Here is a 14,619-nt window from a genome sequence, read left to right on the forward strand (position 1 = left end):
AAAGAACCAACAAAACAATTATACCTTACCAACCATTGCAACAGCACTTTAAATCAAATCGAGAACGATATAAATAACATAAATAAAAAACATGAAATTCTCCAGCAATTGATTAATGAAAAATCAGCTTTCAGAAGTCGTCGAGGACTAATGAACGGTGTCTCATATGCACTTAATTGGTTATTTGGCACACCTGATGCTGATGACGCTAAATTCTATTTAGATAGCATAAAAATTCTGATAAAAGATAACACTCAGACGCAAACGTTACTCAAATCCCAAGTACAAATCATTTCAAGTACAATAAAAAATTTTAACAATTCTCTAAATTCCTTACATAGTCAAGAAAAGTTATCAAATAAAAATATGAACCTTTTAGAAGATTTTATTGAACATACCACTGATTATTTGAAGCAACTCATGTTTGAAAGCCTTATTAACGATCACATAAACATACTCTCTAACTTGCCAACAGAGCAAATAACGAATATACAGAAACAATAGAAGCTTTAAACTTAGGCAAACATAACATAATAACTCCATTATTAATTACTCCAAAAATTCTATTAGAAGAATTATCTAAATATAAAGGTGACAATAGCTTTTTATATGAAGTCACAAATGAAAACATTCTCATGCTATATCATCTATTACGTGTCGACTTGATCTTTCATGATAATAATATCATATTCGCTTTAAAACTACCTTTGGTAAATAATAACAAATTCGAGCTATATTAGTTGATACCTCTTCCCATTCAACATCACAACTCTTCCATATTTTCCTATATCAAACCTAGTTTCACCTTTACACCAACACATACATCCTGGAACCATCAGGCTTTGGAGAAGAAAACATTACTTACTTCGTACCCTCACCTATAATTACCGAGGATGACTGCTGTATAACAATGCCAACCAATAATGACTTAATCTCAGATAAACTAAAAACAATAAAACTCACCAATATAGATCTAAATGAACTGAGATTCGCTAACAAAAAATTAGACGAATTTGACCAAATCATTACAAAAAGATTATCTGAACCGTTCACGGTATCACACTCTAACTGGTTCACTATCGCTATAATTGATATAAGTGCCATAGTCTTCCTGATCATCCTATATAACTCCTGTAAATAGTGCGGATGTCTCAACCTTCTGAAAAGACTATGTTGTTTCACACGGAGCCCTCACGATGGCGAAATATTACCACCTATGATCAAAAACTTCATTAACTGCAACTTTGATTCCAATCTAAGAAGAGAATACCGTAACAGTGGGCGAGAAATAGTCGTCTATGATAGAGTTCATAGAAGAAATCCAAATTCAATTCTGCCAGAGGTCCCTGAAGAACCAGAAGGAACTGTAGCAGAGACACCAATAGTGCAACAACCCAATCAACATCTCAGAGGCAGAAGAAGCACGGCCCCAATATGACCACATATCCAAAATATTGTAATCACATTTTTAAATGTTTTCCCTTATTCAATTAATATTACAGTTATTTTAGATGAATTAACCTTAGAACTTAGAATATTCATAATAATTAATGTATAAGATGTATAAGATAATTTAAGAATCAATTTATATAATCGTAAAAATCCTATGTTAATCATTAATTTTAAAAGATAATTGTAAACAATATTTATACGTCAAGCTGTCATTCTAAAAATTTTATCGAGAGTATTGAAAAAGATAATTTTCAAACTAAAATTGGGAGGTGTAGGATAACTCACCTACGTTTACTTATATATATATACATATCCTCAGATAGCAACAGAAATTCTACCTGCCACATCCGAAAACAAACCCTTGCAGTCCAGCTCCTTAACCCCCTCTCTATGCATTTTCCTGACCACCACAGTATATAAAGGATGCATTTTTCCTAAACCTTACACTTATTTTCTGAACATTGTAAGAAAGCTGACGATAGAATTTTCGAATTTACAATAAAGAACTTGTCTTTGAATATTTTTCTATCTTGTTACTCTTGGACCCACAACAATTTTTATTTTATGTATTTGAATAAATGAATTTTTCTTTTTTACAATCATTACAATTAATTCTCAATGTTCTTGTATGATCTAATGACATGTAATGTTTGTAACATTTACGATGCAATAAGATATCTCTATCGAGTTGTAAATGTTCCGGTAATTTATCCCAAATATCGTCGATGTATTCTGGAACAATCTTCAAGAAAAAATACTTTGGAAGACAAGCAATATCTTCACTTGACATTTTTGTTATATTTTTTAATAAACAATACAATTTGAATGACTTCTCAAATGGGGTTTTTTCATGAAAATTCACCATATACCATGCTTTTAGAATTTTTACATTCTTTTCTGCACATTTTTTATTTTCTCCATTATGCACCCCACAATCTCTTAGATGATTCATATCCAGAACATGTAGCGAAGGACATCCAAGCTCATCCAAATTAATTACAACTTTTGAGTTGTCAATTAAACTTTCTAACCATTTTGTTTAATCTCCTTTCACGTAAATACGGTCTCGATCTTTAACAAGTACACGAAGAATGTGTGGAAGTTCATCATATGGTATTGTTCCAGATTTCCATGGAATGCCATGATAATTACGTATCAACCCCGAATTTATGCATTCATATTTTTCAGGTAAATATTCCCAGTGATATGGCGGTTTAAAAATTATCACTGAAATGTCTTCCATACAATCACTATTATCTTGGATTGTAATAGTCGCCAATTCTTTCACCAAAAACTGATTATTTGGCTGCTTAAAACCTTGAACATCCAATATCATTTCCATGATGCGCTCAAAAATTTGTATACATGCCAAAATGTAAAACCCAACTAAAAAGTTTTTTGGTAAATCATCTATTTATATGTTTATCCCCACTTTAAAATTATAACATCTAATTTTATTGTTTGATCACTACAACGATTGTCTATAAAATTGTATTTTTTTTTATTACATGTAATTTTCGATAGTCTGAAACGTTTAACGAAAATGATGATGAAACATCATACATTCGATTTTTTCTTGGAAAATCAAGCAAAAAATTCACATGATCTCAGGGCTGATTTATAACCTTGACATGTTCTGGAAATTTTCAGCGGGGGATGGTGATAGAACATGATGCAAACGTTTTTTTATATGATTGCATCAAAAATTGAAACATTCTGGAATCATTGTTTTGGAGGGGATGAATTGTATTTATACCCATGCAACTCATGTTTAAAATCACTGATCAATTGAAACTGTGAGAAATACATTGTTATACATAATTCAAACGGTAAAAATGGATCTATCAAGGGTAAATAAAATTGCCAAGTGTGAGACGTACTTACCAACCAAAAAGATGGATACATTAAAACCGTCTAAAACGTATAAAATTACTGGTTTGAAAGAACTTGAAACTGTGTATGGAACAAAAGTTGTGGCAACAGTTAAAAATAGCGACATAATATTTTTACCTCCAAGAACGGTGAAAATTTTGGAAAATCATAAAGAATTTGAAAAATTGGTTGAGTTGGCCGCTGACAACAGATTATCATTGTTGTACCATGGTGGAGCTAACAATACTTTTGAATTCATAGTTGATGATGAAATGTAATCTAAAATATTACATGTCAAACAAAAAAATATAATGGATACAATTGATGAAATGTAAATCTTACGATAATCAATGTAATCTAAAAAAATTTTCATGTTACAAAAATAATGAATACAATAAATAAAAAAAAAAATAATTTGAAATTATTTTTCTTTTGATTTAAATATTTCCCCTCTCTACATTTTAAGAGAATCGTTATTTAATGACGGTTAAATTTGGTGAGTGATATTCTCGAACTTTCAAGAAATTTTTTCGGATTATGGCACCACATTACAAGGTCATCCAAAATCCTATATAAATCTTTCCAAACACGCTTTCTCATCATTGTAATTCTGAAGTTTGTCTAGTATAGTCGAAAGAAATGAGTGCATTAAACTATTATTCTGATTCAATAAAAATGATGGAGGAGGCTTATACTCTTCTACCATCTTTGAATCATGAATCTAGTGAAATCATTGATAAATGGGTGCGAATTAGTAGTGACAATATTACTACATTAAACAGACATTTGCAATCGAGTGGTTTATCGGTTGGTGTAAAACAACGAATTCAATCGATAATTGCAGCACTCGCAACATTACATGAAAAGTTTATAAATCATTCAATCGTTGGAGGAAGCCTTCAGTCAACAGAACAATTGATTCGATGGAAAGATTTAGAAAATATTTTCCAAAATCGAATTCGCACTGGTGTTGTCATTAACTTGCAACATTTAAATTTACGAGACTTCTTATTGGATGCTAAAAAGCTGATTACCGAAAAGTTGACAGATATAGTAACAAGTGAGGAAAATTTAAAAGTGAACTTTGTCCTTGCTTGTAAATTCAGTAATCAAACAAATGATGAAACAGTTGTAGAAATTAAGTACTTTAATGTTAAAAACGAAGCAATTTTGCCGTCAACAGACATAAAAAAACATTTTCTGGAAAATGTTGTTGACAAACTACTAACAAAAGTCGAGGATTTTCAAGAACAAGATTCTGGTTGGTCACTTGGAGAAATTGAATATCTGCAAGTCAATATTAATCGTTATCAACCTCTATTAGCTGGACAATCTACATTTATACCTCTACCAAAATTTATCCAACAAAAAAAAGCAGTACTAAATATTAAAAACAACGATCAATGTTGTTTCTTTTGGGCTGTTACTGCAGCTCTTTATCTTGTTTTTGTAAATTCAACAAAAACAAATTCATATCCTGATTACAAAAGTGTGTTAAAATGTGAGGGTATCAACTGTCCCACAACCTTGCATGATGTTCCAAAATTTGAAAAACGCAACGATTCAGCAATAAATGTGTATGGTTTAGATGACTGTACGTATGGTTTAGATAATAGTTGTGAAATTATTCCGTTATATTTAAGTAAATATCATAAAGTAGATGAGCCATGTATTCACCTGTTAATGGTACAAAGTAGAGTAGAAGTAGGTGATGAAAATAATATTAATCCAGTTTTTCATTTTTGTCTGATAAAGGATCTTTCAAGATTAGTGGGAAATCGAATTTCTAAAAATGCACACAAACTATTCTTATGTGATAGATGTTTAAATCACTTTAAGATAGAAAAATCATATAAAAATCATCAAAATGATTGTATCAATATGAACGATACGCGAATTTCACTTCCGGAAAAAGGTGTTAAAATAAAATTTGAAAATTTTCATTTTAAAGAGCCTGTGCTATTTGCTATCTATGCCGATCTTGAGAGTATTCTTGAACCTGATAATGAAGGTGATCAAAAGCATATTCCATGTAGTGTAGCCTATTATAAGCACTGTACATATGACAGTTCAAAATGACGATTTAATCTTAAACGTGACGTTAATTGTATAAACTGGTTCATGACTGAGTTAAAAAAATAGCTGAAACTGTTAAATTTACCTAGAAAACGTAGTACCAATGAAACTATTAACATCCCAACAGTTAAACGATTTTCGTAATGCAAAAATCTGTCACATTTGTAATAAATCTTTTTTCATGATGAAACGAAAGTACATGATCACTGTCACTTTACAGGCAATTATCGAGGCGCTGCTCATGTTAATTGTAATTTAAACTATCAAAATTCATGCATAATTCCAGTCATTTTTCATAACCTCTCAGGATATAACTCACATTTTTTTATTAAATCATTAGCTGCATCATTTAAAGGTTATATGGAATTATTACCTGTCAATAAAGAAAAATACATAGCATTTACAAAAACAGTTGATCAGAAAATTTCCCACGAAAAAAGAAAAAAAGAAATATTTGTTAAATTACGATTTATTGATTCTTTCCGATTCATGAGCAATAGTATTGAGAAACTTGCATCATTTTTGGATAATAACGCAAAATCAATTACCAAAAGTTTCTATCCCGAGCTAGATAAATTTCAGTTAGTAACTCGTAAAGGTGTTTTCCCATATGAATGTATTGACAGTTGGGAAAAACTTGACGAACAACAACTACCTGACAAAACAAAATTCTATTCGAAACTCAACGATTCGGCCAATTCCGATGCCGATTACGAATATGCACGCCACGTTTGGGATCAATTTCAACTAAACACCCTCGGTGAATATTCAGATTTATATTTAAAAACAGACGTTCTTCTGTTAGCAGACATTTTTCAAAATTTTAGACAAAGTTGTATCTCTATTTATGAGCTTGATCCGTTACATTACTACACTGCACCTGGATTAGCTTTTGATGCTATGTTGAAATATACAGAAATTGAACTCGAACTCTTGGACAATGTGGAAATGCTTAATTTCATAGAAAAAGGTATTAGAGGAGGAGTGGCACAGTGTTCAAATTGATATGCAAAAGCTAATAACCCGTATATGTGTAATGATTATAACCCCAATGAAATATATCATATCTCATGTATTTTGATGTAAATAATTTGTATGGAGCAGCAATGAGTGAGTACCTACCAACTGGATCATTCAGTTATTATTCTTTTCTCCTTGTTCATGATGTTGCTGATCAAGATATTTCCGAATATTTTCTTCCAATTGTTTAATACTTTCAGCTTGTTTACGATTTGCTTTTTTCAGTAAACGTAATCGATCTGACTCATGCAGTTCAATTGTTTCATCCAATTCTTCTTTCAGACGTTTACGATGTTCTTGTGATGATTCAATATGTTGCTCTACTTGAATATTAATAATTTTGATTCTTTCTCTATTTTCTTCAACAATTCTTCTTAAATTTGCTACAGTTTCGCGTAACAGACGTAATTCTATTTCAATAAATTTTTTTAAAATTGTAATCTTTTTTTCAATTATTCCTAATGATGTTGCATTATTCAAATCTACTGGTTCAGCGAGATTACACAATCTCTTATTATCCATGTCAAACTGTTGATCCACAGTTAATTTGAATCCTTCACCAGGAGGCCCACGAACAGCACTTTTACAATATCTTTCGCTAATTGTCGTCCAAAAACGTCAACACTCATTTTTAAACCTCTCACTTCAAAAGTTCTTAAAAGAATGAGTAGCTGTGTAGAATACATCAGATTAATAAATGATTTCAGCTTCACGCAATTCCTCTAAAATTGATAAAATTTCGTTAGTATGACTGAAATTTCCAGCAGTTTGAGATGCAATAAGTAAACGAAGTCGATCTACAAGTTCATTGAGATCATCCCAATAAATATAATCGGTAGGATGATTTTGTTTATGTTTAATCATATATTGTGGTAAACTTTCTCCACTTTTTGGTATATATTTACTGATTATGTCGGTGAATTTTTTTAAATTCTTATCTACTCTGATACTTCTGTCAGGAAGATAATGCTTTCGATAGGCGTTTATCATACTGATAATTCTGCCATAAGTGTTTTCATCTTGTTTTGTTATTTTTGATTGATCAGGTGAATTCATAAATAATAATTCCAATAGACCAGAAGTAGTATTGTATTTTTTATCACCAATATAAATAAAATTATTGTCGAACCTGACTTCAGAATCACCCATCATCAGTCGATTACCTTTTAACTTTCGTATGCCATACTTTGTATCTAATTCTTCGGACAAGAGCTTAGAATCGAACATCTTCAAATTCCTTACTACAGGTATGTCTTTAATAGGAGTACTTTGATGGGTAATTGTTGCTGTTGTATAAGAATCATCATCAGTTATTTCATAATCAGGTGTAAGGCTTTCTTGTTTGCTTTTAACTTCTTCTTTAGGTTCTTCTTTTTTTATTTTTTTTTCTTGAGGTTCCTCTTTAATAAGTGTTTTATCAGCTAATTATTTAAGAGGAGTCACCATAGGTTTAAATATTTCACTCATGGTTTGTTGAGTCATATCTCTTCTAAGTTTAATCAACTTATGCTTTTGGCGTATTGCATCATTAGCTTTCGCTATTTGATGCAATATTTTTTTTCCATGTTGATACTTTGACAATCACATACATAATGTACAATTTAATATATTCACAGTGAATTTATACTTATGAAGCAATCAAATCCTCTTCTATATCGACCATTATTAAGATCACTGTCTTTATCAATTACCAAGAAGCCATATTTATCATTATTCCAGCATGTTCTGACTTGGAGGGCCCCAAGTCAGCAAGTCTCAGAATATTTGAAAATTGTTAATGCCGGACTTGTCTACCGGCGCGTCAGTCAACTCACTGGACCAATCATCGGGAAGTATTTCCCTCATGGCCCAGAAGGCAACTCTACGGCCCTAGTGACGCCAACAAGCACGCGGTCGAGCACTTGTGGAGTCAGTTAGCTCCAGGCAAATCACGCGGTCATCTCTGTATAATTGTTCGCAGTCAAATCGCGGTTTTGTGCAGTCAGCTCACCTTTGGTAGTACCAAATACAGTCAAGTAGACTCAGACAACTTTCACGAACAAAAGTGAATCATCATCATTACTCTCATCAGTGCCAGTGGTCCAGTATAGTCAGTTGTAGTGTCTTTGGGCGCGAAGCTGAACTGGCGTCGACGCCATAGTGCCTCACGGACAGTCACACATACATCACACACTCGAACAACTCAGGTGTATAGTGTGCCTGTTGCTATTCACTGTTTGAGACTTTTTTTGGTGAAAAAACAACTATCAGACAGTTCAAAAGTGTATGAACAATTAATGTACAGTCAACTCACATAAACTTAGTGATTATTAATTTCTATTGTTTAAGTTAAGTGTTAGTTGTTAATAAAATCTATAAAATCCATACAATTTGGTGTTAAGGAACTATTTTTAAGGAACCTTCTAGCATCCAACCTGTTTCGTTATTCTGCTCTCATTTATTACAGTCCACTAGATTTTAGTTTGCTCGTCCGGCCGACTCGAAGTCAGAACACAGCACATTGAACATATATCTCGAAAATAAGAATAAGTCATGTCAGTATTTTCATGATCATCGTAAATGTGTTTTAGATTTATGTCATCTTGCCTGAAAAGTACAAGAAAGTTTGTATTGTCACGCACCAAATGTTCAGGAATTCGTGCATAACTTTGACAAAGATAGAAGCAGTCAATATCTTTATGTCGTCCCATACAAAAATAGGTTCGCAGATTATCTTGTTTTTCGCATGCTACGTCATCGAAAATCATAATTGAGTTGGGTTTTGCTTCATCCGATTTTACCACTTCCTCATGCTTATTAAAAGCATAAAATTTAATACCTTCAATTGGTTCAATTATTTTTTTTAAAAACTGATATTTAGGTTGGTTAAATGATTTTGAATACAAATAAATATTTTCAAATCGTAGGCCATTTGGATGTACAATAAGTGCTAAAAGAGTATTTGTCTTTCCACAATTTGATGGACCACAAATAACACCACGGACACTATTTGGTAAAAGTTGTCCGTGACGTTTGATATTTGTGTCTCGTAATAGGTCAAAGATAATTACAGGCAACTCAATGTCTTGTTGATTGAACTTCATCTTGACCTAGAATGACATTTTAGCTATAAATTTACATCCTTCATAGGTGTCGAGTTAGTCGTTTTTGAACAATAATAGTGCAAAGACGTATCAAAAAACGAGGTGCTGGTATTGTTAACACACTTATAAACAAATTGCCATTCGAACTTCATATACCCGGATATCATTATTGTGGTCCGGGAACTAAATTAAAGGAGAGATTAGCATGTGAAGATCCAGGAATCAATCCATTGGATGCTGCTTGTAAAGAACACGACATTGCATATTTGCAAAATCGAGATAACATTGAAGCTAGAAACGCAGCTGATAAAATACTTGCTGAAAAATCTTTGAAACGTGTTTTCGCGAGAGACGTAGATATTGCTGAACGAATTGCTCCTTTAGGAATTTCCAACGTCATGAAAGTTAAATCGAAATGAGGAATGGGTTTGAAAGAGAAAAACAAAAAGGACACGGAAGTTTAACATTTGCAAAAAGTTGTTAATTCAGCAGAGCTTATGTTAAATTCTAGCTCAGATCCTATTAAATTTGTATTAGTTGCTGCACGAAAGACTGTTCGCGATGCTGGTGGAAAGAAAAAAATCAAAGTTCCACGTATTATACCAATGCCGCAAGAAGTGGGAGGTATTTTACCTCTTATACCTCTATTTGCAGGCTTAAGTGCAGTTGGTGCTGTAGCAGGTGACGCTGCTGGCATTGCAAAAGCAATTAATGATGCTAGAAACAATCGTCAATTAGAAGAAGCTAAACGACATAACGAAAAAATGGAAGCAATAGCTTTGGGTAAAAGTCTACGTCTAAAACCGCACAAGAGAGGATTAGGATTGTATTTGTGACCGGCAAAAAAAAATCTTTTCAATTTACCCCATCGTGCACTGGCTGATATTGAACTTCAAGAATATGCAAAAATCATGAAAATACCCTTTTTTCATGGTGTTTTTATGCGAAATGATCTTCCAAAATCTTCACCGTGGAAAAATAAATCAGCAATTATTAATCTCGATGATAAAACTGGACCTGGAACTCATTGGGTGGCATATAAAAAACGTGGTAATAAAGTTATATATTATGACAGTTTTGGCAATTTGCAGCCACCACATGAGCTTATGAAATATCTTAATGTTGATAAAATACTGTACAATCATGAAAAACATCAAGATTACAGTACAGATAATTGCGGACACTTGTGTTTAAAATTTTTACGTAGAAAAGTATAAAAGTAATATGCACTTTCCAATAAGCATCAGTCTTGATGATTCTCTCACGTTAACATTGTCTGGACAAACGTCCATTCTAGAAGCGTTTTATTTTCCGCCAATTGAATTATCATCATCTAAAAAATATACCCTAGGACTTGTGGAATTGTTAACCTTCAATTCCATTTCAAATATTGATAACGGCAATAATAAATTTTATTATACACTCAATGGTGAAGATAAAAGTATTAAAATACCCACAGGAAGCTATGAAATTGAAGACATTGAAAATTATTTGAAGAAAGCTGATACTCAATTATCAATTTCTATTAAGCCTAATAATAATGAACTACACAGTGAAGTTTACAGTGAAAATGCAACAATAAATTTCAAACCGCATGATTCTATTGGTAGTTTGTTGGGCTTTAGTCCACGAGTTATGTTTCCAAAATTGACTCACACATCAGATTTACCAGTTTCTATCTTGAAAATTAATGCATTAAGGATTGAATGTAATATTACTACAGGAGCATACATGAATAATCAGTTGGTACATACGATTCACGAATTTTTTCCCATCAGTTCCACCAGGATATAAGATCATTGAAGTTCCATCAAACGTCATTTATCTTCCAATCACCGTACAGACAATACATAATTTACAACTGCGCATTGTTGATCAAGACGGTTAATTGGTTAATTTACGTGGTGAAACTGTAACAATACGTTTACATTCGAAATCAGTCACGTAATGGGGATTGTTTATAAACCAATAGTAGGAAGAAGCTATAAAACTAACATATCATGCCTGAATCTCATCAGTCATCGAAGAAAATTCAAACGATTAACTTATCAAAATCGATTATTCCTACAAAGTCTGGGACTAAAAATACGCAAAAGTGCAACAAAGTTAAAGTGAAAGTGTGTTGTCTTGCATGTCTTTTACCATGGATGAAGAAAAATTAGCAATAAGCAAAGGTGTCATATTTGATGAGTCTATTGCACACATTGAGGTGCATGCTCATCAACCATATGCATCTACAACATATAATAATAATGATGAGATACATATCTCAGTTTAACATCAAGATTTATGTCTGTTGCCAAGCAAAAGTTCCCTTCATATTATGGGAAAATTTACAAAATCTAACGGAAATGCAGTAGCAGCAACATCAAGATTCGTTCATATGGCCGTATGCTATTTATTTGAAGAAATACGATATGAATTGAATGGTGTTGAGATTGATCGAAATAAAAATGTTGGTCTTACAAGTCTCATGAAGGGATATCTATCTCTTCATCCAGATCAAAAAAATTATTTAGATAATGCAGGTTGGGTAACTGATAATGAAAGATTTTTTAATGATAATGGGTACTTTGATGTTTCGATACCGTTACATATGCTATTGGGATTTGCTGAAGATTATCGTCGCATAATTGTCAATGCCAAACATGAATTAATACTTACTCGTTTAAATACCGATCTTAATGCAATTGTACAAGCTACAGCGGAACCTGAAGAGACGATCACGCTCATAAAAATTGAATGGATCATTCCTTATGTTATTGTTGCAGACATAAAAAAAGTAGAATTGTCAAGTTACATTGCAAAAGACCCACCGATTTCAGTGAGTTTCAGATCATGGGAATTATATGAATATCCAATACTGCCGAACACAACCAAACACGTATGGGTCGTAAAAACGTCAACTCAATTGGAAAAGCCCCGCTATGTTATATTAGGATTTCAAACTGCACGCAAAAATGATGCTACAAAAGATGCAAGTCATTTCGATCATTGTGATTTAAGGGATGTAAAACTTTTCCTCAATTCACAATGCTATCCATATGGCAACATGAATCTTGACATAAGTCACAATCGATTTGCCTTATTGTATGATATGTATAGAGATTTCCAACATCATGTTATGATAAAGAAGCAGAACCTCTACTCACGAAAAAAAAATTTATAGATATAGCACCACTCGTTGTAATTGATTGTTCTCAACAAAATGAATCCTTAAAATCAGGACCAGTTGATGTTCGACTGGAATTTAATTCATCAAAAGCTTTTCCTGCTAACACATCAGCCTATTGTTTGATCTTACATGATCGAATAATAGAGTATAAACCTTTAAGTGCGCAAATGAGAAAACTAACATAATATATTGTGAAAAAAATATATATATTATATAATTATGATTATATTATTCATGTATTAATCAATTTTTTTTTGCTATAAATAAATTGTGAACACAAAAAAGATTACTATTTTCATTCATTTATTTCAAGAAAAACCCGATAGTCGGTAGCGCAAATTTGAGAGAATATTAATACATTGACAAAACTTTGAAAATCAGTTATTTTTGCTAATAGTGAAATTTTAATCGCGGTTGGTAAAAAAAAAAAAATCGGTATTGTCATTAAAGATAATTTATCAAGGACGGTAAAAAAAAATCACAATCAATCGCTGCCGATAATTTATCGCCAAAAAGGTATCGCAATCGGTATTATCGCTAAAGATAACTTATCGAGGACGGTGAAAATCGATATTATCACTGTCGATAACTTCTCACAATTGGTAAGTCGGTAACTTATCGTCAAAGTCATCGCGGTCGGTAATTAGTGCGGATCAGAACCCGCTTTTTTGACTTGGCCGGTATTGCAGAGTGATCCAGAACCGGCCCTGCTGATCTACTTTTACAAATTTCAAAATTCAAGTAGTTCACCATCTTTTCCAGTTTTTTGATTCTGCATAAGAAACTACTAGACCGACTTTGCTGAAAACCTAATCAGTTCTAAGTTGCGCAATTACGTGTCGAATGCAGTTGATTCCACGTCGATATCATTTTTTGTTTTCGTACATACGTACATACACTCACAGATGTCTACCGAAAAACGGTCTCATTCGACTCTGGGGATTTCAAAACGTGGATATATGTCATAATTCGGGATTCGCAAAATCAGACCTATTACTGTAGGGAGTTTCTATAAGAAATGAAAGTAGAAATTTGAATTAAAAATTGATCGATTCAATAAGATAATCCGACTTGAAATGTTCTTCCTTATCTCCAAATGCCGCAAAAGAATTCAGCATTATTTAAAAAGTTGAACTCCTCCGACATTGAATCGTAAATACCTACTGAAAAGCAAAATCCTGAAAAGGACCCTCGCGGTTTGTAGAAACTGCAATTCTACGGTTAAAAAATCGTTAAAACTCGGTTAAATTTAAGGATGTACGAGGATAAGAGAGAGGGAAATCGAAATTATTGGAAGAAGGGGTAGAATGTTTATGTGTGTAAGTTAAGTAAGAATGTAGTCACGTGATTTCTACTTTATATTTGGCAACGTTGTAATTAGTTTGTGAAGGAATAGTTCGAATTTAACATATAAAATCATGTTTACACGTGATAAAAAAGAAAAATTCTGTAAAAAAAGAAAATTGGCAAATGCTGAAAGCATGGAAAAGCAAAGCAAAAAAGAAGATGTTCTAGAAGATCCTAACCTAGGTTTGTTGGATATTAATGTCCAATATTAATGATTACATATATATTTTTTTACATATTTATGGTTATATTAAGTAATATTATTATCAGTTATCTGGCAAATGTTTCTAAGATGACTGTCTTCATGATTTTTCTTTTTGTAGAGTGCGATATTCATGGTAGAAGAGTTCTTCATATGCCAACAATTAGCTAAGAAATGTGGTGTGACAACTGTAATGATTCTTTATTTTTTCGGTACATCAAATAGTAACTAATCGTTGGTCTTACGAGTATTTATTCTATACGTTGTCATAGGTGCAACAAGATGCATGAAGTTAAAACATCTCAACAAACTCATTGTAGAAAATATGATGTTGATGGAAAAGCTGCCATGGGTAAAAAATATTCAAATTTGTTAGAACAGACAAAAGTTTC

At 32.3% G+C, this 14,619-nt stretch overlaps 1 protein-coding gene across 1 annotated transcript; it reads left to right on the forward strand.

Annotated features, from left to right (window-relative positions):
* Positions 1-3,963: 3,963 nt before the first annotated feature.
* On the forward strand, positions 3,964-9,922 carry LOC118070573 (uncharacterized). Its single transcript, XM_035089264.1, has 4 exons — positions 3,964-4,773; positions 8,991-9,013; positions 9,327-9,412; positions 9,582-9,922. Exons 1-4 carry the CDS (start codon positions 3,964-3,966, stop codon positions 9,920-9,922), a joined length of 1,260 nt encoding a protein of 419 aa, XP_034945155.1.
* Positions 9,923-14,619: the final 4,697 nt, after the last annotated feature.

The sequence above is a fragment of the Chelonus insularis genome, unplaced genomic scaffold (assembly GCF_013357705.1).
Source record: "Chelonus insularis isolate UGA/USDA-ARS -01 unplaced genomic scaffold, ASM1335770v1 contig_64_pilon, whole genome shotgun sequence".
Lineage (NCBI taxonomy): Eukaryota > Metazoa > Arthropoda > Insecta > Hymenoptera > Braconidae > Chelonus > Chelonus insularis.

Coding starts and splice junctions, on each gene's coding strand:
- LOC118070573 (XM_035089264.1), top strand. CDS start 3,964: ATGAGTGCATTAAACTATTATTCTGATTCAATAAAAATGATGGAGGAG. Junction 4,774..8,990: donor CAGCTCTTTATCTTGTTTTT/GTAAATTCAACA, acceptor AATGTGTTTTAG/ATTTATGTCATCTTGCCTGA. Junction 9,014..9,326: donor TATGTCATCTTGCCTGAAAA/GTACAAGAAAGT, acceptor TTCAAATCGTAG/GCCATTTGGATGTACAATAA.